Consider the following 23351-nt stretch of genomic DNA (forward strand, 5'->3'; position numbering starts at 1 on the left):
AATGGGGCCTTACTGACTTTCGGTGCCTTGATTCTTGCATGGGTGCTTGGGGCCCCCTTTATGCTGCCCCTAGAATGGGCATTTAAAATGCAAGTCATAAATAAATAAACAAACAAAATGCAAATCAGATTACAATACCCTACTGCTCTGGAAGAGGCCATATGTCACACCTTTGACTTTAGAATAAAATAAATTCCTTGCCAGCTTTTCAAGGCTACAGGATCTGACTTACAGGCAGCCCCTCCAAGCCTGCCTTTACCCCGCTTCCCTTCCCCCTCTGCTGTTTGCAATTTCATCCTTCCAGGGACTCTCTCGGGCTCTCTTGCAATATTCCGTTTATTTTCCTTCAGGGCGCTTGCTACCATCTGTAAGAACCGTGTCTGTTTATCTGTTGTCCACCGCCTGTCTCCGCCTTTAGGCGCCACCCCCCAAAGGGTGCATCCTTTGTCCATTTGGCTCTGGGCTCTATTCCCTGGTGCCCAACTAGCACATATTTATGAGGGAGTGAGTGAGGGGGTGAAGTGAGCAAAGGCAGGTATTGAGAGGTGAGTGACACCAGATCATTCCATGTAGGTCATTGTTCGGAGTCCATTCCAAGAATACCTGGCCCCGGAGCACAAGGAAAGGGGAGTCACTGGCAAACGGAGATGCCCTTTCATCTTTGACCCACACTGGTCATCGAAACCACCCTCTCCCTACTTCGAGAACACCAGGGAAGCAGACAGAAGCAGAAGCCCCGAGCCACAGTCCGGGAGGGCTGGAGGGCCGCAGGGTCAACCCAGGCATACCGACGCAACCCATCAGATGCCATCATTTAATTAATTATGTGGTGTTGGCCGCTCCAGGAGGCAAACACCAGCTACCAACCAAGAATAACAGGCTCCCAGCCCTGCTCCGGGAAAGGCATGCTCACGGTTGCATTTTACAAACGGAACACTGGTAAGCCTGTGGCCAGAGGGCTGGAGAACCGCTGCTCCGGGCCTCCGGGCCGTCTCCACCCTCTGCGGCAGACGATCAGGGCCTGAGCTGGGGTGGGGGTGGGAGGTAATACGTTCAGTGCTGTCATCAACTCAAAATTGGTGGCTTGGGGAAGCCTGATGACAGCTGTCCCCGAGGGAGGTAGCTCGTGAGGGCTGAGATACCTGCTTGGCTCCAGAGAGGCCTGGCCCAGAAATCTTGAGGGACAGTGTTCCTCTCTTAAGTGCTGCTGCTCAGGGTGCCCTGGGCCATATGCTGCTTCTCTCCCGGGCAGGATCCTACAGGGAAGGATGAGGTCGAGCCGGGAGCAAGGGTCCAAGAGCCTCCCAGGCCGCAGGGCAGGCTGATCTGGGGGTTCTTCAGGAAGAGGGCCAGCTGCTGGGCCACGGCATCCAGCTCGCCCCAGTTGGCAGACCGGAAAAGATTGCTCTTTCGCACGAAGTAGTGCTTCAGGAAGTGCTGGCTCACGCACTTGTGCAGCTTCCTCACCAGGCGCAGGAAGGCTTTGCCGAAGACCTGCCAGTCCTTCAAGTGGGGATATTTCTCGCAAGTCCAAAAAAGCACCGTCTGTGGAAGGAAGAGGTGGCATCAGACATTGCACCGGGCACCAGAGGAGAGGATCTTCAGACACATCACCGAGCTCACAGGGCCTTGGAAGGAGGGAGGGAGTCACCCAGGGCAGGGAGGTTCCGCCGTGATTCTCGGCCTTGTCCCACTGGTCTCCTGCGCTCCTTTGCTCATTGTCTCTCTGGCCACTGACATGTCTGGGGACCACCACTCTCCTTGAATCTGTGACCCCCCCCCACCCTGGGCAGATCCCTCGGCTCCTCCTTTACAGGGAAAATGGAAACCCTCATGACAGCAAACCAGACAGTTCTAGACAGTTTTGCCTACACGGGCATCTTCTCTTCTCTGCTTGACCACATCACCTGGCTGGGGGAAGCCCATGCGGCGGGGGTGGGGTGGGGGTCCCTCCTTCCAAGAGCTGTCTGTGACTGACTCCCTTCTTTCTTGCAGGCTCTTGAACTTGTTCTAAGCTCTCCTGCCCTACCCCCTGACGCAGGACCCATGTCCCTCCTAACTTCTCTGCAAGTGCAGGCTTCTCAAATTATCTGTCGTCATTTCCTCTCCCCTGATTCTGACCTCAGTCCACTGCAACGTGGATTCTTTTGCCTTCAGGCCTCAGAAGCCGCTGTCTGTAAGGTCCAACAATCTCCACATGGTTAAATCCAACAGGCCTCACCTGGCCCTGGGCTCACCTGACTTTCCAGCAGCATCGAATTCTCCCACTCACAGCCTCCCTCTTGAGCGCTTCTTCACTGGCTTCCAAGCCACTGTGCTCTCTGGATTTCTCCAGGCACTGCAGCCACTCCTTGGTATGGTATCCCCTTGACCTGCCTCAATCCTAGGGTTTTGGAGGCTCAGCTCCACTCGCTCTTTTTCTTTTGTGCTCACTTATTTCCTTCCTCAGTGGCATGAATCCCCACCACACACACAGAAGTCCCTCGCAATTTTCTTTCTCCAAGACAGACTTCTCCTCTGACCTCCTCACCTGCTATCTCTTGGAAATCTGAAAGTTATCTCCACCAACGTGTCCCAACTGAACTCACGGCCTGCCCCTCACCCCACAAACCTGTAGTGTCTCCAGCTGCTTGGTCAGTCAGTCATGCAAGTCACGAGCTGGGAGTCACCCCTCCCTCACCAGCGTCATCAAGCCCCGCCAGTCCCCCAAAGTGGTTCTCAAATTGACACACATATGTTCATCTCCACTATCTTCTTCCTCTTCCACCTCACCTGGACTTCCGCCCCCATTCTTGTCACCATCTTGTCACCACCTACGCCTCAGCCAATGTGATCTTTTTGAAATATAAATCTTTCTTCTTGTCTGTAATACCTTAAAGCCTTCTTCTGGCTGGTTAACCAAAACCCACAATCCTTTGCACAGTGTGGTTTATAAGGTTTGGTCCCTGCGTTCCTCTCCAGCCTTGACTTGTCCTCATTCCTCCCTGGCTCTCTCCTTCCAGCCCCGCTGGCCCCGGATCATGCTCTCTTCTACCACAGGGTGACTTCTGGTGCATGGAACATACTTCCTTCCCCAATTTGTCCAGGACACACTCATCCATCAGATCAAATTTCCCTATGATACCATTACACACTTTCTTCACAATATACTTCTCAGAACACCAGTGATCACAGGAGTTGTCACCTCTGTATTTATTTGTGCAATCCCCCGCTGGGCTGTAAACTCCATGAAAGAAGAGGCCGATACCTATTTTAATAACTATCATGTCACTAAGCACCCAGCTGAGGAGCTGGTCCACAAGAGGTAGTCAAAAATGTTTATTGACTAAGTAAAAGAATTAATGTTATGATTTAGATGTTGAGCATTTTTAGAATATAGTCTTCTTATAGAAGAAGAAAATAACAGGGCAGCCCGGGTGGCTCAGTGGTTTAGCACCGCCTTCAGCCCAGGGCCTGATCCTGGAGACCCGGGATCGAGTCCCACATCGGGCTCCCTGCATGGAGCCTGCTTCTCCCTCTGCCTGTGTCTCTGCCTGTGTCTCTGCCTCTCTCTCTCTCTTTGTGTGTCTCTCATGAATAAATAAATAAAATCTTAAAAAAAAGAAGAAGAAGAAGAAGAAGAAGAAGAAGAAGAAGAAGAAGAAAATAATAACAGTTTTAGGTTCACAGCAAGATCCGGAGTATGTTTTTAGATCACATCGTGCCAAGTAAATGAGTTGGAGATAATATCACGCTATCAGGAGAACCTAGACACAAAAAAGTGTTTTAATTTCTCCTGTTTTATCTCCCTAAGCATACCAAAGCGGTTAAGCCTCTTACAATCAAGCCCCTGTGCCTTTGAGTGAGTTTTAAGAATAAATAAACCAATGAAGGATGAACTCTTGTTCGCATGAAGTTGCTTTGGGGGAGAGCACTTGGGGAGGACGTGAGAACCTCATCAGACTGTGTCAGACTGATGATGACTGGTACCTCCTTCCTGATGCCGTTTTGCAACCCAATCTCTTCCACTTTCCCCTGACTGAAGGCTTGGCAAGGATCCCTTACACTCCAGACATCAGCCGGGAGGGTATCTAATGCCACATTGTCACCAGCCATGTCCGTCCCAGTGTCTAAATGTGAGGGCATCCTGCCCTTGGACCAAGGATGGAAGGCTAAAACAGGCAGCTAGTACCACTTCTCTCTGTCCTGTCCTAACACATAACCCCCCTTTTACAATACCCACTCTTGAGAATGCACAATTCTATGCCTTGTTGGTGAGTTAGGGAGAACAGAAACAGAGTACATTTAAGGAGTTGCCCTAAAGCCCTCCAGTGATTGAGAAGTTACCGGAATAAAAGTAAACCCTTGGGTGTAACGCAGTTTTGACAGCAGTCAAGGGCTGGGAGGCCTGTGGTGGCCCTATTAAATCTTGTCTAAAATATTCACATCACTTAATATGTTTCCATCCATCTTAATTGCAAGACAATGAAGTCAATGGTTACGATCATTAAGTTCAATACAAGGTAGAATGGAACTTGCTTCTCAACTCTGACTTTTCCTAGTGTAGCCTGTAGAAAGGCACGCAAGCAAAAAGCCAAACCCTCAGAATGAATTAGAGTCTCAGGAAGTACATGCCCTCAGTCCAGAACAGGTGGGTGTTTTTAGGGGAACGTGCGTGAGCACATGTCGGGAATATTGAAACTCTAGAGAAAGGCCCCAGTACAGGCAGATTGACATTCACAGATTCTCGGGCAGGTCAAGGAGGGCAGGCTACGAGGAAAGAGAAGAAAGCAAAGCAAAGCCTCCTGCCTCCGGGGGGAACAAAGTTGAATATGACGTGAAAGCGTTCGCTCAACAAATATTTATTGAGTAACTACTATATACACGGCACTGGGAGAGATACTAAGGGTTCAGTAGTGGTTGCCCCTAAATAGCTTACATTGGAACTGGAAGAGTAATACGGGGCCAGCAGATGATGGTCCCCTGAACGAGAGGGGTACAAGCAGGAGCCTGCAAAGGAGGCACCGCACAGACAGGTGCCCTGTGCTCACCTGTGTAGAAGGTCAGGGAGAAGGAGCGAAGCTCTCCGGCAGACACTAGCTAGGCTTGGCCTGTGCTGTCTCTATGTCTGCCACCTCGCAACCTCCATGTGTGTGTCACACGGCATGTTTCAGGAATGTCCAGGTCACTATGTGCAGAAGAGGAGTTGAGGGTGTGATGGAAGGCCACCTCCCCAGGGGGACTCCCCAGATGTCCCAGCCCAGGTCACATTCTGCTGCTCTGGGTCCTCACAGAACGACGCTCCCGTCCTCCATGGGGCTCCCCACACCGTGTGATTCCATATGCACCAGGGGGACCATCTGACTGTCCGTCTCCTCTGTGAAACCATAAGCTCCAAGGGATCAGGAACCGCTCCTGCGTTCGCCTACCTGTACCTCCAGGGGCAGGACATACAGCGCGAGCTGGGGCCAGTGTCAGGCCCCAGCTGAGTGGTAAAGGCAGGCATGAATGTACACTCTTGGGTTTCGGGCAAGAGGAGCAGGTGCTGCCAAGGGAGGGGAAATCTTTGCCTGAGGATTTGGGACCCGGAAGTTCAGGTCTGCAGCTGTGCTCATGGGACGATCACCACTTCCGGGTAGGCCTCCCTGCCCCCCCACTGAGCAGCAGTGGCCGCACCCAGCTAGAGTGGGGACCCAGGGAGCCCTAACACCGGGGGGAACATGAATTCACCTGAGGCTCAAGCCATTTGCAAGATTTCCCCAGGCCCCAGGCTTCTCAGCGTTATAACCAGGGCTGAACCTCAGCAGGGTTTCTGGCACACAGCGGGCATTCGGGCATTCGTGTTGGTTTGTTGAGGGAAAGAAGAGGAGGGGAGGGACGGAGAGAGAAGAAAAAGAGGAAACGACAAAAGGGAAAGAGGGGGAGCAGGACAGGGAAGAGGAGGACGCCATTCAGCCTGGGCAGGGCTGTCATGGGCACACCTATGGCCTGGGGTTCTAGATCTCAGCAGTTAGTGGGGACTCATGGGAGAGCCAATATGGACACTAGGGCCCCCTCTAGAATCTGTTGCATGGACACACACACACACACACACACACACACACACACACCCGTTTGTGAGTGGCTCTGACCAGGCCCTGCAGAGCACGCAGAGACCACTTACCCATACCCAGGGCGCATCCGCTCACCTGCAGATGGTGGGACGTGATGACAGGCCTCTTTCCCGGACACCAGACATCCTCCTTCACCTGCCTCAGGGCCTGAAGACACTTCCTGCGGCAACCCCCGTCCTCGTCCAGCTGCTCCAGCAGCACCTGCTCGGCCTGCAGGAAGCTCAGCTGCCAGTGATAATTGGAACAGGCCAACAGGGCAAACCCAAACGACTGGGGGAAGAGAAGAACATGGGGAACATTGAGAAGGATGACGCTTGCCAGAGTAGAGCCGTCTCAGAAGCCACGTGCTGCTCTGCGGCAGGAGGGGAGCCTGCTACCAGGCAGGCAGTACCTCCCGCGTGGGGATGTGGAAGGAGGCTCGGGGCAAACCCCTTTCCTGGCACACAGTGAACTGGAAAGACTGTGCCCACTTTCTCTCGGGCACTGGTTCTCCAAGTTGAGCCTGGAGAGCTTGTTAAAACAGATTGCTGGGCCCTGCCCACCAGCTCTCCCTCGGGGGGTCCAGAGCACGGCCTGGGACTCTGCATGTCTGACAGGCTCTCAGGGGTCACTGCAGATTCTGAGGACCACACCTGGGGAACCACTGATCTGGTGAAACCTTATTTTTCCTTCCAAAGCTGGTTGACAGTGACGCTGTGAGCTGGGCCCCGGCCCACTGATACCTTGATGCACTCCACTCTCTGTCGGGAAGGCCAGCGCTTCAGACAGGGAGGCCACCGAGCTTTCTCAGACCAGGCCGTGGGGATCTCCACTGCGGGGACCAGCTCTAGTTCCACCTGACACGTGGGCGTTTCCACGGCAACCCAAACTGCAGCTGCAGCGTGGTGTGGGAGCATGCTGACCTTACCTGGTGGGAAGCGACAAAGAGGTGATGAGAAGAGGAAGCCTGGCTCAGCGCCCACGTCCTAAGGACGGTCCTAAGGAGGAATCCGGGAGCCACAGGTGTGAGCAGCTCCTTGCAGGTGATGGGGCAACTTTCACAGGCCGGAAACACCCCAAAGGTGGGGGGTTTATGGCAAAACTAGACAATTAGCTGAGTAAATATTGGTAGAAATGTTGCTAGAAAACCTCATTGTTGGTGCCGGTTGCTTTTCCCTTTCTCTCCCACCCCCGAGGCTTTTATGGCACCTTTTCTTTTAAAGTAATAGATTCTTTTCAGAAGGCTCAATGGAAGAGGCAGAGAAGACAAAGAAAAGATGGAGTATTTGCTAGTAAAAATGAAATCCAGCCATTCTTCTGTGCCCCCTCCATTCTGCTCAGATGTCCTGACCTTGTCAGCCTCCGTCCCCTGACTTCATTCACCGGCCTCTAGTGGAGCTCGGCTTAACCCGTCCCTCCCCTGCCGCCCAGGCTCTCTGATGGCATTGTTTCCACTATCCATTAAGCTAGCCTAGCCTCAGGTGTATTTGTCATCCCAAGCCCTTGCAATTATAGAATTCTTCAAAGTGTGTCATAGCCACTGGCTGAAAGGCTCGAATGAGTGGAAAGAAGCCCCGCTGCCTCTTCCAACCTGGCAAAGAGAGGGAGAGAAGATAAATGCATCTGGGAGCATCTTCCAGTTCCTGTACTAGAATTCGTTGCTAATCTGTTCCCCCTTCTTTCAAAAGATACGCAGTAGTTTTGTTTGTTTGCCTTCATTACAGATAAAAAGGATGAGCTGTCTTGAATCAGGATCTGTTCTTTTTCTCTTGTTTGCTCAGAGAAGAAAATGGAAGCTTGCTCATTAATCACGTTAAGCTATTCAAAAGGAAAACATTCCTCTCCTTGGCTGGGGTGCGATGAAGAGCTTACTGTCTGCAGCTCATCAGAGCTGCCCAGACAGGAACATGACGACGTCTGGCACCCTGGCATTGTTTACTGAAAGCATCTCATCAACCTGGCCCGTTTGCAAGCCCTCATTTGCACTTTCACTATTACCAGTGTTTCGAAGTGAAGAGGTCAGCACATGCTGGAACCAGCCTGCCCCCCACACCCTGCTTCTGCCCTGGCTCAGCTCACTCGATGCATGACCTCAACCTCGGTCATGCATGATAGCTCCTCTCTCTCAACCTCAGTGTTCTCATCCGTAAAACAGGTAGAAAAATAACTCTGACTCTCCAGGGTTGCTATGCGCATGACATTTTCCACGAAAGCATCCTTAATGTGGTAAAAAACGCATTAAACATGGGCTAATTCCATTATGGGACCTTTCAGAACAGCTCAGTCCAGACAAGTAAAAGTACATTTTCAAATCCTTTTCTTTCTACACACGTGGGATTGCCTCTTGGTCGGTGCTCTGGTTTTTCCCTTCATTATCCAGCGCAGGGATTTTTTTACAACTCTGTGTAGAGGTAGAGGTAGTACAATTTATTTTGTCAACTTCCCTTTGTTTTTGATATTATGTCTACTTACTTTCTTTCACACAGCCCCTATGGCAGTGGACACCATTATGCATATTTCTTTCTAATCTGTAGGAATATATTTCTAGACCTGGAATTGGTGAATTGTCAACTGAAGCACTTTATAAAAATAAAAACAGACTGACTGCCCTTTAAAAAGTAGGCACCAATTTATACTTCCAAAAACAATGCTTGAAAAGGCCTTTTGTACCACACTCACCCCTACACTGAGCATGATCACATTTTTTCATCTCTGTCAATCTATTAGTTGTTTTAATGCACATTGCTTGAAATATATGTTAGATGGAATTTTTTTCCCCACTTTTTTACTACTACGTGTTTATATTCTTTTTCTGTGAGTCATTTTTCTGGTCATTATTTCTATTGGCTGGCTCCTACTCTTACTGGTTTACAACTACTCTTTTATAATTAAGAAAATTTGCAACTTTTTACCCAGCATGAAATACACATTTTTATTCTGTGTGAACAAAATGTGTGTGTGCCCGCCTGTGCACATATGCCACATGTTGGTATACGGTTTAAGATTTTGGGATTATCAAACTTATCGGTTCTTTATGGCTTCTCAATCTTGTGTTTTGGCACAAATCAGTGGTTTCCAAATGCGGCATCTCAATACACCAGGGTACTGCAGTCAGTTGGAGGGTGTTGTAGGAATGTGCTAATACCAAAGATCTGTAGTTTGTGAATAATTTGCTTTTTAAAACATGTAGCCAAGTTTTTAAATTAACATCTGGGAACTGGTGCATAACCGAAAGCCCATCATTTCTCTGCTGGGGCAATAATCCACGGAAATCCAAGTGGATGTTATATGGATCCTATTCTTCAGTGTCAAAGCAGAAAAAAGAGCTAACTCATATTGTGAGGAGTGAACAGATGTAAGGAGCACATGGGGATTATCTTAATTTAGGGGCATGAGCTTCGGGGTGACACCTATGCAGAGGTTTTTTAAAGCAAAAGGGGAATGCCAGAAATTGTCCTTGTACTTTTCTTGATCAGCTCACCTGAGAGATGACAGGTTCCAATTGCATTTTCTACCAGCTTCCGGAACACCTGGAGGACCTTGGCAGGCACGATATCCCCCTCTATGTTCACATCTGCCTTGTGCCACTGCCACAGGCTCTTCATAAACTGCTCCACCTCCAGCCACTGCTGCAGGCCCTCCGGGTCCTGCAAGGGGCAGGAAAGCCTGGTGCCCTGCAGGGTGTAGTACCGCCAGCGCTGCTCCCTGGCCTCCCTGTACCCAGCCAGGCCCTTCACTGGGACAGTGACGAGGAACTGGCTGGGGGCCAACACCTGGCATCAAGAAAGTAGAGAGGAGTGTGAGTTCATGGACTCGGGAGGTAACAGAAATCCTCAGGGAGCCAACCAGTTGAACCAGGGAGCTCAGTGAACTACTCAACCCTCAGCAATGCGCCGAGATGGACAGAGAGCTGCACCTGCCTGCCTGTTGCAGGAGGATTCCATCTTTGTTCTGCCACTAACCACTGTCATGCTTCAGGCAGATGAGTAAATTCACTGAGTCCTTTGTGTAAGGAATCTGCAAGGGAAAGAGTGAACCTGACCTGAGACTCTAGAGGGCACCTAACGTCTAGGGGGAGAAGAGAAAGCAGGGAAAGGAAATAGTATACAGGGAGCTCAACACATACAAAGCACTGCAATTCTCATGCATTAGACTAGGTGGTCTTCCCAGCTACATGGTGAGGCGGGCTTTGTTAACATTTCCCAGATGAGGAACCTAAGGCTCAGAGGGGCTCTGAGATCTCCTGGGGACACACAGCCAGTAAGTGGTAGAGCACGAATGTGGGCTTAAGCCCTCTGATGGCTTCTTCAGTGGCTGTTTCCGATGCTGGGCTGGCTCTTAGTCAAGGAGGAGTGATCTGGATTGGGTAAGGGAAGGGATGGGGGGAGATGAAAGGATTCTGCAAAATATCTCCCTTTCTTTTGCCTGATCTGATGACTCATGGCCAGTATTGATGATCAGTCCTTATAAAATCACAGGTGAAACGAAAAGCAGTTGCTGAGACCACATAAACCTTTGAGACGATTCTGAATTTAATGGAATAAAGCACACAATCAGCATCTCCCTACTCCATTTCTACAGGTTAAGTAGAGGCCAGGCTGAAAGTGGTCAGGCCAACAGTCCAAAGGATAGAACAAATTGGACAGCAATGTGCCAGCCCCAGGGGGGCTTGACCTTTGGCCACATCACACGGCAGCCCACACCATACTGCACTTTTTCCCATCAGTGAGCTATACCCTGGAAGAGCCACCTCCTTTTCATGGAAAGTTCTGACCATGGTATTTGGTTAACTTTTGCTCAGGGCCAGTTCACGGGTCAACACCAAACTCTGCCTCACTGTCAGAGAACAGCAGTGTGATGCTTTAGATAATGGATCCACATGACTTCTGGTGCCAACAGAAAGGTGGTGGGATTAAAAAAAGGGAACAAATTTAAACATTAGCACTCAAAATCAATACATTATTTGAACTCACTTAATTGTAAATTTGAGTGTATGACTGTTATGTTAATAGTCACATAAATGATGCTTAATTGATACTTGGTGAATTTGGTCCAAGATAAAAACAATTTTTATATGCCCCACTCCAATTATTTTCAAAATTTAATATGCAGGACGTGATGTATATAAATGTGAGATATATTTTAACCTATGAATTCTAAGTGAGGCCACAGAAGGAAATTTCCTCAGATATAATTCTAGGAAAAGTGGTGTTGTGGGGCCACTGGGTGGCTCAGTCGTTTAAGCATCTGCCTTCGGGTCATGATCAAGTCATGATCCCAGAGTCCTGGGATGGAGCCCTATGTCCTCCGGCTCCCTGCTCAGTGGGGAGTCTGCTTCTCCCTCTGCCTCTGTCCTTATCCCTGCTCATGCTCTTTCTCTCTCACTCTGCTCAATCTTTCAAATAAATAAAAATCCTTTTTTAAAAAAAGTGATGTTATGTTTCTGCTCCTAGTCACTGGTCTCTATTGGTCTAATGCAGTTTGGAAGAATGATAGAAGTGGGCAAACGATATTGTCATATGTCAGGATTCAATCTAAGTTTTAGAATTTTCACCCTGGGTGAATTTCCCAAAATCTGTGCTCTGTCCCCAAATCCACAGGTCCCAGAATCTTGTGGGTGGTCCTTATGCCCAACGACCTTGGAATGTTCTAGACCAGCAAGGGTCTTCAGTTCAGGGACTATTTCTTTTACTCATTCATTCATTCATTCATTCACTGAAGTTGAATGTCTACATGGGCCACACACCATGCACTGGGTGCTAGCAATGGAGCGCTCAATAAGCATGATATTTGCAGTCAAGGGGCTTGTAATCATGTGTGAGAGATAGGGCATGAATATATATTTAATACAAGTGAAAGGGGTTCTCGTGTGCCAGAAGAAAAAGTGAGATAGAGGAGCATGGGAACTTAGAATGACCCAGAGTCCTACTTCCCTCAGCTCTGAGAGGCAACGAGTCAAGTCTGCTCCACAAGGTTGTTTGCAGGCGTGAGGGAGGCCATTTCTGCAAGAACAGCATGGCCCACACAGCAGGGCTGCAGGAAAGCTGGCTGTCATGCTTGGCCTGGTGGCTTAGAGTCCTGTCTGCAGCAACGACAGGGGTTGCGAAGCTGCCCCTGCAGTTTCTAAGGGCCTCTTCCACTTCTTCCTTCCCCCACCTGCAACCCATAGACTCTCGCTTTCAGCAATCTTCTCACTAATGCCTCCAGTTCCCTCTCCCCAGCCCCCAGTCTACTAAGCAGGTGCTGCCTAAATGAATGTGTGCTTGACTAAACTTTGGTTAATACGGCACAACACGCTTAGAATCAGAAGCCCTGGGCTGAGTTCTGGCTGTAGTGCCAAATGGGACATGCTCGGGTTATCTGACTTCTCGAAGCCTCCATTCTATCATCCGTAAAGTAGGAACGTGGAGGCTCACATGACACAGCACCTAGAGAGCAAGTGTGTAGGTGGTAAATACTCAGAGGACCTACGGGACATGAAGGATTATTGGTACTCTGGGTGGTGTGTTGCCTGTGGCACACCGAGACCTGCCCTCCCACACTCCCTGGCTCCCTGGGTGGCGCTTACAGAACGAGTGAGACCTGCTTACCTTAATGTTCCCATTGTATGTGTCAGAATAAGGCACGGCCTGGAATCGAATGTCTTGGTGGCTGATTTCTGTGGTCAGATGGTGGACAACCCTCTGCACTTCCTCCACAATCTGGGAGATCCGCTGGCGCCTCAAGCCCACCTGGGTGTGAGGGGATCAGCATAGGTGGTCACTCCCAGGTGCAGGGCCCAGGATCTGGCACAAGGACATCACCAGACAGGCCCGGTGGTGGACAACCACAGGAGTCCGTTCAGATGAGCCTGCCCTCCCAAGAAGCCCAGGGGACATGCACCAAGGTGTGATGGCACTTGCTGGTGGCTTGGTGTCCTCCTCGGATATAGAAACATTCATCTAGCATTTATCTAGTACCGAAATATGGTGAGTGCTGGAGCACATGGTGAACATGAAAAAAGCAAAACAAGATAGACTTGTCCTCATATAGACAGGAAACGTGTGTGTGTGTGTGTGTGTGTGTGTGTACACGTACGTGCATAAACACATATACGTATGCATGCACACACGCGTATGTGTTTGTATAACCTAACATCAGATATGATAAATCCCATGACGATTAAGCAGTTTGACATGTGGAATCATGTCACAGGTGGTTTTTGTGCTTTTTTGTCCATAAAGGATGGCTCTCTTCACCCTTTCTTTGCTACTAGACCCACAAGGAAAGGCGCGCACTTATGTTCCTTCAGGTTCCACATTGCAAGTTCCCGAGAAACAGAATTACTGCCAGAAAGTTGAGCACCAACATTATATACCTTTACAGCTACTCAAGGTTTAGGGAAAAGAGGTGTTCGTGGGGGACACGTAGGAACTTTAGTAAGCTCAGGAGAGTTAGAAAGATACAAGTGAAGAAGAAATGGGAAGAGTCTGTGTTTTCTGAAATGGAGGGCCTCCGTTCTGTTGCTGAGGTGGCACCTGCAGACTCCTGCCAAGACAAGTGCTCCCCCCTTGGAAAGGCTGCTAAGTCTGGCCAGGAACTGATGGGAAGCAATATCTGATATATCTAAATGCAGTGGCCACTGTGAACCTTTATATCCTCCTGAGTTTTGTATAATGGCTGTTTCTATGTATTCTCAAGTGGTTTAAGGCACCCATACATAAGTCAAGAAAAAAATTCCAAGTCAAAGAGAATTCCAGCTGTTTTTCTAAACTAACTCATCAGCTATTCTAGTCACCTGAGACTTCATACCTTCTACCATGGTTGGAAAGGTTGTCCACCAACAACCATAGATGGACGTAGGACACAAATGTGCATATGCACACATGCTGTTTGTCACAGGAGTAAGGTGTGTCATATATCAAGTGAATTCATTAATACACATTTATGTAGCACCTCTGTGTGCCAGGTACTCTGTGACATGCTGGGACACAGCAATGAATAACACAGACATAGCCACGGCTTACTGGAGTAGGGAAGACAAGTGTAAGTACTGAATATAAGCATGAGGGCCATAATAGGGAAGTGCAGGGTGCCTCTGGGTATACAACAGGGCAGGTGGCCTAGTCTGGCCTAATAAGCCTGAGACATATTTTAAAGGTACCTATCCCCATTTTTGAAAAACAAATACCTTCCAGATGCCTAGGAGTAACAAGAAACACAAGACAAGGGCCCTGATCTTAAGGGATTACAATCTCATGGGAAATACATGATATACATGAAATAGTCTTTCAAAATCCATGCATCTTATGTGACCTTAGATATGATGATCATGTCTATATAGGCTTTTAACACCATCTTCTTGCCTCCAGCAGCCACCCACTACTCTCCATACGTCCACCCACTATATTCATCATGGGAGAAGGGATCCAGGACATCATTCTTGAGCATTTGTAAACTAGCAAGATTCTGCATCTTTCAGAGTGTCCAAATGGAAGAGAAAAGGTGGTCACAGACGGAGAAAACTATTTGCTCTGTCAGAAATAAAGGAGAATACATTTAGCAGCCCATGATGAAGGGTCTCCTGCAGGGTAGGACTTCTTTGTGTTCTGGTTCAACTCCATTCGATCAATTTTGTTGAACAATTTATGCCAGGTTCTGTGTGTACATGTTGTCAAGAGGTTTACAGCTGACAGGACAGAGCAAGACAAATAAACTGGAAATTAAAGTCACGGCAATCTAGTTCTGGGTATAGGTATGTACAGGATGCTATGGGTACACAGAAAAGGGAAATTTCATCTAGTCTGGAGGCAGGGGGGCCCTTCCTAGAAGCATAGTGTAGGGGAGTTATAGCTTGAAAGATTAGTAGGAGTTAGCTAGAAAGGGAAGGATGTGAAGGTCATTCTAGAAAGAGCAAATGGCTGATATCTAGTATGAGGAGCACAAGAGGGAGGATTGTAATGGTTTCCTTTATTACTGGGGAAGGGATTGCCTTGTAGGAGAACGGCAGAATGGGAGAAGCAGGAAGAGGTCTTAAAAACGATGGAAGAAAAATTTCAAGAACAGAATCAACAGTAAGTGGCTGAGTGAGATAGGGCCCCCAAAATGTCCACAGCGTTTGGCAAATAGAACAAGATCAATGTGTTCAGGGAAGGGACAGGCATAAAGCCAGATTGCAGTGGGTTAAGAGTAAGTGGGAGGTGAGCAAGAGTAAGCAACTCCTCCAGGAAGTCTGGCCAGAGAAGGGGAGAAACAAAACAGGAACACTAACAGGTTTTTTTCAAAATGACACACAGGTTTGAACATGTTTAAATGCTGAGAGAAAAGAACCAGTGGGGAAGGAAGAGGCAGCAGAGAGCAAAACCACTGAGTAAGGGTTTCCTCACCAGGGAGTCGTGCAAATCCAGGAACCTGTTGAGCAATTCACCTTGGTGCATCAGAAGGAAAAAAGGACAGGAGCAAACACAGATAAAAGAGTCAGAGTGCAGGAATCAGAGAGATTTCTTGTCTGAGGACTGTTTTCTTTGCAGAGTAGGAGACAAGACATTGTACTAGGAGTGAGGAGGAGAGAAAAACATGGGGGACTCCGGGGCGACAGACTTTGGAAATCACATCTCTAAGGAAGAGAGGCTGTTCAGGCATGTGTGGGATGACTGCCAGACAGTCCCAAGACTCAGCTGTGGGGGGGTCCACGGAGCTGGAGCATATTGATGGGCTCAGTTGTAAGGTGTCCTCCATACCTCAACGTCCAAGGGGAACAACGGAGGTGCCAAGGTTAGGCCTTGCTGCACAAGACCTGGAGGAGGATAAGGGAATCGGGGAAGGTTTCCATGGGGCGGGCCATGGTTCCCAGCTGGGGGAAGAGAATGGATAAAGTCACTTAGTAGATTAGGGAACACAGGACAAGTTCCAGGGCCAGAGGTCTAACCAGGAACAGTGGGAGAAAGTAATGTAAGGCTAACTGGAGAGACCTCTGCAGTCAGAAAATAATATTCTCAAATAGCTAATTTCTTAGCCTGTGTTGAGGGCTAAGGCTCAGCCACGATTCCTCCACTGATTTGAGTTCATAGAACTCGAATATCAGTAACACGGTGGTAACTCCACATGCATATATATTTTGCTGAGTCGATAAGCTAATCGACTCAGCAAAGGGGAAGAGAGAGAGGGAGAGAGAATCTGAAGCAGGCTCTACACCCAGCAAGGAGTTGGACAAGGGGCTTGGTCTCAGGACCTGAGCCAAAACCAAGAGTTGATGCTTAACTGCCCAAACCACCCAGGGACCCTGACACTGTCAAATAAATTTTAACTGATAAAAGCTCAAGAGAAAATGTGTGCGCACGTGCATGGACACACACACGATGAGTAGCTGATCGAAAAAAGTCTCCACTGTGAATCTTTTCTACAAATGGCCCTCACTTGATGGTGACATTTTCTTACTGGGCAGAACGAGGCAGTTCACACACTCCCTAGAAGGCACCTGTAATCCCTCACTCACCATGCATCTTTATGACCTGTTTTGATTTCTGAAAGTGAAAAATCAGAATAAGGGAATACTTTTCTGGGCTGCGAGCCATAAATTCTGGTTTAGATCTCCTTTATCCATTACTACCACTGCAATTGTGACTCGGGGGCTTAGAGCTTGAAGAGACCTCAGAAACCATCTTGTCTGGTGTCACCTTACCAGAGGCCAGAGCGATGGGTGGTTGTCCTAATGTGACACTGGTAGTCAGCAGTAGAACTAGTCCTAAAGTCCAGGTTCCCTCACTGCTCTTTCTGTCCCACTGAGCGGGACCCTTAAGTAGATGCTCCAGAAGCAATACCTACTTTTATCCTCTTCCTGAACCTACCCATGCCCTCTATTTGAATTGAAGTCCAGGCTCATGAAATAACAGATCCAAAGTCTCATTTATTTGGGCATCACTGACTGTTCTGTTCAGGCCAACATAGTAGGGGATGGGCTGTGGGGCTCAATCAGAGCTGTGGGGAAGAGCCCTGCTTTGGACACCCCCCTGCCCATGCCAGCACTTGGGAAGGAGTCGACTGGGAGTCTCTTCCCTGCAGGTGATGGGCTGCTCCTTCCTCACATATCTCTGGCTATACTTCCTGCAGCCAATTCTTTTCTTTTCTTTCTTTTTTTGAGATTTTATTTGTTTGACAGAGAGGGGGGCAGAGAGAGAGAGAGCGTGCACAAGCAGGGGGAGCTGCAGGCAGAGGGAGAGGGAGAAGCAGGCCCCCACAGAGCAGGGAGCCTGATGCAGGGCTTCATCCCAGGACCCAGGGATCATGACCTGAGCCCCCCCAGGCGCCACCTGGAGTCAGTTCTTACCTCTACACACTTTGTGGAGTATGTGCTCTTCAGCAGCCCCAGAAGGGACTCAGGCTCAAGGTTTCCCAGGCTCTGACCCACAGACCACTTGTCACGCCCTTGGTGTCAATCACAACCCAGAAACCCCAGGTGGCTTCCCTCCACTCCTCCTGACCACAGCCTAGCAGAGGTAGGGCAAAAAGATTCCATTTCAGGGTGTGGAAAAGCAGGGAATGGGGCCTGAGGCAGCTTTATGGGGAGTGGTGTTGGGGAAAGAAGGAGGTGCCACCACACGCAGAGACTCGTGGCAGGCAGGAGCCCAGAAGAACTTTCATGCCAATCCAACCTCAGGAAGAACCCAGCGGCAGCCTTGAGGCAACCCCAACACCAGACCCATTTTGTAGTGTAGCTTTGAAACACATGTAAGGGGGAAACAGGGTCCTTTAAGAAGAAGGAATCAAGGCACATTCAGTCCAAACATGACCTCAGTGCCCGCCTGAGTTTCACATGCCCCCTCTGCTGCAGATTAGGTCAGTGAACATAAGAGTGCATTTCTTTTTAAAAGGCTTCATTTAAAAAAAAAAAAAAAGGCTTCATTTGTGGGGACATCTGGGTGGCTCAATGGTTGAGTCTGCCTTTGGCTCAGGTCATGATCTTGGGATCGAGTCCCTCATCGGGCTCCCCGCAGGGAACTTGCTTCTCCCTCTGCCTATGTCTCTGCCTCTCTCTGTGTATCTCTCATGAATAAATAAATAAAATCTTAAAAAAAAAAAAAAAGGCTGCATTTGTGGATGGGACAAAGCATGAGCAGAAATGCATCAGATGAAGTTAGTCGGACACATGATGCTGGATGTGTAGTTCCGTCCTCTCATTCTCCCTTGGGTCGCACTGACCCCGGAAAGTCATGCTACACTTCCTGGCGTGCAGATTCAGGTACTCTAATGCAGCAGGGTTTCTGCAAACAGAGTCATCAGAGGCCCCCACGAAGGGTGCCATGCATTTTCTGCGGGCCTCCTTCTCTCTGGGGCAAGTGCACCTGCCCATACACACGTACACAGCCCCGCCCCAGGCCACTTTCCTCCTCCCCAGCCACAGCAGCCAGCAGCTGTTGCCCCACCCTCTTTGCTACTATTAATAGCTCAAGTTCAGAACAATTTACTGTTTCAAATGTAAATGAGTGAGAATTCAAGGTTATTGCCTATAATAACACCATTCTGATTCACTTGCATTCCGACCTGCTTTCTCCAGACAGGTAGAGGGGCGGTGCTAAGGAATATGTCAGGAATGTCACACAGGTCTGGCCACATCATAAGCATGTGCCCTGTGAGACTGTCACCCACCATGAGTGTCCCTGGGGATGGAAAGCCGAGAACTTCCTGCCAGACATCAGGAAGTCAGATATTTAATTCTGGAATTGCATGAAATTCAATCAAGTTAAAAAAAAAAAAAAAAAAAAAAAACAGGACCAGCACCATCTCTGTCTTCCAGGGTTAATGATCTTAAAAGGATGGAGATGTAGGTGCTACATACAGGTGAGATAGGAAGCCTTCAATCTCCATCTTCTCAGACCCATTCTTTCCTGAGCCAGATGCTAGGGCCCTGCAGACTGTGCATGACTCCGCAGAAACCACAGCGACAGTTGTACTATGGAGCTGAGACAGGAGGGACACTTCCTGAGAGCTAGCTCCCTTGAGCTGTCCAACAATCCTGAAGGGTGGGTGCTATGATTATCCCCATTTTTCACAGGAGGAAACACAAGTTCACAATGTGTAAGTACTTTGCTCTGGGTCTCTCCAGAGTCAGTAAGTCCCGCAATGGGGATCTGTGTTGGGCACTGCCCATGCCTGGCAGCCCATGTTCATAACCACTGCACGGCTCTGCCTCCCCAGGGACAAGGCTGCAGGGCATGAACCCACACTGCTTGAATGGGGTTCCCTCAGCCTGGAAAGCCTCTTCCATACTCATCCACCTGTTCAAACCCCCTGTGCCCTCTGGAGCTTGGTCTCCACTCCTCTAGCTGTGCAACGCCTCCTGCATGAGAGCTAACACTCCTCTGCTCTCCCCTAGCACCATGTGGGAATCTCTGTTGTAGCCCTTGTGGTTGGCCATGTGTTATAGTAAGCATTCTGTCTGCACAAGGAACATCCTCCTTTTGCCCTCAGTTATGTGCAAAATCTGCAGGCGGGATAGGGCCATCCTTAAAGATACCCTAAACTACATTTTTCCTCTCAGTTAGCAGGCCACATCCCAGATTTGTGTGTTGGGCACAGTGTTTTGCACAAAGCATGTGCTCAGTGTGTTTGTGGAGATACAGAGGGTTTAGTAGAGCAAATATGGCTTTGGAGTAAAACAGAATTTTCTTACTGACACCTCAGCACTTTCACTATCCAGCTGTGTGACTCTGGACAAGTTATTTAATCTACAAGAGCCCATTTCCTCCTCTGTAAAAATGGAGAGACTGTGCACGTGGTGCATGGTTGCTGACAGATTAAATGAGATATTGCCCGGGCCTCAACCTGCCAGCACCTTTTTCACTATTCTTGTATTATCTTCAATGAATCCTAAAGATATTCTGACCATACATGTACAAAGATACTGTGTGAATATCAAGGGCAATGATGACATCCAAGACATTATTATCCCCTCCAAAAACTTAGAAAGAATAAAACAATATTTAAATTGTCACTTGAGATAATAATAGGAAAGGTGTCAAGAGTCAATATACGAGTGATTGCCAAATAAATATTTTAGTAATAGTTATGATGGGAGTTCATAGGGAAGCCAAAACATTCTGTGCTAGGGTGTCAGGAAAATCTTTCTTGATAAAGTAAGCTCTGAGCTGAGTTTGAAGGATGAATATGAGCCAGGGAAATGGAGAGGAGAGAGGCTGTCTCCCCTGGTAGAGGAGAGAAGGGGAGCTTGGGACTTAGACCTCCTCAGGGCCTAGAACTTGTGAGTCAGGATTGGCAGCCTTACCACATACAGGGACAGAGCGGGGACACACATGAGAGGGAGAGTGGAAGGGGGTGGATGTCAAACCCAGGAGTGCTGTGGCTCCCAGAGAACCCGTGAGCACACTCTCTGTTGAACAAACAGCCCCAGCCCACAGTTGCCAGGCAAGAAACTGGGACCTGTGGCTGTCAGGTATTCTGATGTTTCCCTTTTTCCAGAAGATGAAACTCTAGATTTCTATGCAAGATCCCACTATTTTGAAATGTTTGTAACAAATTTGAAGCAATTTAAAAATATTCTGCAGGCCAAAGAAAACCTGTGCACAGGCTGGTTCAATGTGTAGAGCACTGTTAAGAATCTCTGCTATTGGAGATGCAGGGAAACATCATGGAAAGATAAAGTATTACTTGGATGCCAGACTGAAAAACGTGGACTTTTTTCTTTCAGAAAACACAAGTCCATGGGGAAAATGCCTGGCAGCCTCCCTTTATTCCTTTAGAATAGCCCCCAAAAGGGAAAATACGGGACGTCACTTTGTTGGCTATAATTTTTATTATTGTAAGTGTCCCCTATTTATCTAAGTGGTTTGCTTAAGAAATCAACTTTATTTATCACTGTGATAATGAACTCTACTTTGTTTACTTGGGAAGGCGTGTCCCTAAAACTTAGACAAATCCCTAACCTTAGTTTTTAGTTTTACAGGTGGCTCTGGGCCTTAATAGCTTCATCAGTAAATGGAAAGCCTTAATTAAGTGAGATCATATTTAAGGGGCCTTCAAGTTGTAACGTTCCAAGAGTCTCTGCCTCTCTACAGAAGAAATTCAGTTAACTGTTAATTGATGTGATAAATATGATATCTATTTTTAAATCGAGCAGTTTTAGAGTTTCTGAAAGGCATTCTTAATCCCATTTACTCTTTTTCTAAGGCCCTATTATCACCCATTTTACAGAGAAGAAAGCTGAAGCTCTGGCAGGTTAAGTGCCTTGTTCGTGACAATACCCAGTATCAGGGGCAGAGCCAGAGTTCCAACCCACATTCTAACTTTCTGTTCCCGTTTAACTTTCTATACCCAACGTGCCTCTGGCACTTAGAACCTTAGAGAGAAGACGAAAATAAGATAAGTCCCTAAATACTCTTATGAGTGATGGTCTTGGGTTCCTGAGGAGCATTTCATGTATCTTTGGAAGCAGCCTGACATCCCTTCTGAATCCAGGCTGGTGGAGTGGGAGGGAGCCAGGTGGGAACGTGGGAGAGCAGTACTTGTCCTTACCTTATTCAGGAGGCATTCTTCCAAGTCTCCTGCAGTTGGGGATTTCATGACTTCTTGGTCAGTCCCCAGTGGAGCAGCAACGTCTTGGTTTGTCCGTCAGTGGAGGACAGTACTTGCAGGTTGGTTTCCCAAGAACGTTAGTCTCGGCGCTAAATTTCTTTGAGGATGTATACATGGACCAGAGACTGGTCTTTCCAATTCTTCCCTCCAGCTCTCATTTCCAAATCGGGAGCATCCAACTGTCATCTTTCAGGAAATTTTTTTTTAAAAAAGGAATTTAAAAAGGAGAGTTGATGGAATTGAAACTGAATTGGAGTCCAACCTAATAGGACTCGATTAAGCTCTATTGTCGGGTGCTTTGACCGAAGGGCAATATTCCAAGTTGTATTTCCCATTCAAATATTTAAAAGCTCCATTTGAGATAGAAACGCTCTGTAGTTGGCTTCTTCTCCACCTTTTTAAGCTCTTGTCTTAATGCTAGATGCATCCTGGAGCCCAGTATCTTATATCTCCTTGTTCTTATCCTGTTGACAGTAAATATTCCTTGCCCTCCAATCCAGAAAATCCCGCAGATTGATTTACCTTCTTTACCATAAACAAATAGGGAACTGCCAAACAACCAGTCAGGCACCCGTCATTCTGCCTGAAAACAAGCAGGTCCAGGTCTCATCAACCAAATCAGGGCACAATAATTTGCATGTGGAAAAGCGCGCACACACACACACACACACACATGCACACACACACAGGCATATCCAGAAAGGGCAGGACCAGGGACCCTTCTCCTCACCTGCTGAACTTTAAACATAATTTACCTCTTCCTGCTTGAAAGCTGGCAGTAAAAATAAAGTCAGTGTAAACAGGCCCCTTGAGAGTCAAGGAAACACTCTTGTCTGGTTTTGCCAGCAAAACCATGTTGGAAAACAGCTCAGGCAGTAAATTCCCAGTCTGGCTGGCTGGGGCTAGTTTTATTACAGAAAAAAAAAAAAAAAAAAATTCACAATGGCCTGATCTCCCTGACGCTGGTAAACATCAGAGACTGCTATCAGATGATCTAAAGAAATTACAGCGCTTCTGGGAGCCCAGCTCACTTCTGGGCAATGCTCTGAGTAAATGCCTTTCCAAACCCACCTCTGAGAGCTCAGCAACGGTGTTGGTTCCCCGGGCCACTCAGCTCTCTGTAACCACAGTATTTGCATATCTCCCCGCTCTGCCCGGACTAAAAGCCTCATCTGAGCCACACCAGAGCTCCCTGCTCCACCCACCTCATTAATCCCAGCGTTCACGCCAGCTTCTATAGGTCCCTTTTGTGCAATATTGTCGTATATTGAAATATTCTATGTAAATATTGTAAAGCTACCCTTCCACAAAACTGCCTTGACTTTCCATTTTCTTCTCTTTGTAATTCAGAGTTTCCTTCATTTGATATCAGATGCTCCCAAACATTTCAGAATCTTCTCTTGACCTAACCACTCGTCAGTTTTTCACAAACAGAACATGAGGCTGCCTCTCTGAATTTCCGACAACTCAGGATTTCCTCTCCACCTTCTTTTCGGCTTCATCAAAGTCCTCCTGGTTTCTCCCATGAGCTCTTGTTTTTGTCTTTACTTCTGCTTCATTACAATCATTAACTTGGGATCCCCTGTCCTCTGGTGGGCCTCTCTTACGGTTCTAATTTTTCCCCAGATGCCTATCAACCAGATGCACAAATTTGCATCGTTCTCTACCTGTGGCTGCCCTACTTGCTCCAGCGTGGCCACAAATCAGAATGTT

General features: G+C 48.1%; 1 protein-coding gene across 3 annotated transcripts; it reads right to left on the minus strand.

Annotated features, from left to right (window-relative positions):
* Positions 1–800: 800 nt before the first annotated feature.
* Positions 801–23149, minus strand: MAB21L3 (mab-21 like 3). Of its 3 annotated transcripts, XM_077842722.1 has the most exons (7): positions 22369–23148; positions 21579–21824; positions 12662–12802; positions 9553–9844; positions 6815–6999; positions 6168–6362; positions 801–1545 (listed from the first exon to the last, which is right to left on the minus strand). In XM_077842722.1, the coding sequence occupies exons 2-7, from the start codon at positions 21624–21626 to the stop codon at positions 1198–1200; spliced, it is 1209 nt and encodes a 402-aa protein (XP_077698848.1). In that variant the 5' UTR covers positions 21627–21824; positions 22369–23148; the 3' UTR covers positions 801–1197. The 3 variants fall into 3 exon arrangements, with proteins under 3 accessions (XP_077698848.1, XP_077698847.1, XP_077698849.1); XM_077842721.1 differs by having other exon boundaries at positions 21579–23148; XM_077842723.1 differs by lacking the exon at positions 12662–12802 and having other exon boundaries at positions 21579–23149.
* Between the last annotated feature and the right edge of the window lie 202 nt (positions 23150–23351).

Source organism: Canis aureus, chromosome 12, assembly GCF_053574225.1.
Source record: "Canis aureus isolate CA01 chromosome 12, VMU_Caureus_v.1.0, whole genome shotgun sequence".
Lineage (NCBI taxonomy): Eukaryota > Metazoa > Chordata > Mammalia > Carnivora > Canidae > Canis > Canis aureus.

Coding starts and splice junctions, on each gene's coding strand:
- MAB21L3 (XM_077842722.1), bottom strand. CDS start 21,626: ATGAAATCCCCAACTGCAGGAGACTTGGAAGAATGCCTCCTGAATAAG. Junction 9,845..12,661: donor CATACAATGGGAACATTAAG/GTAAGCAGGTCT, acceptor TCTTGATGCCAG/GTGTTGGCCCCCAGCCAGTT. Junction 1,546..6,167: donor TCACGTCCCACCATCTGCAG/GTGAGCGGATGC, acceptor TTCCTTCCACAG/ACGGTGCTTTTTTGGACTTG.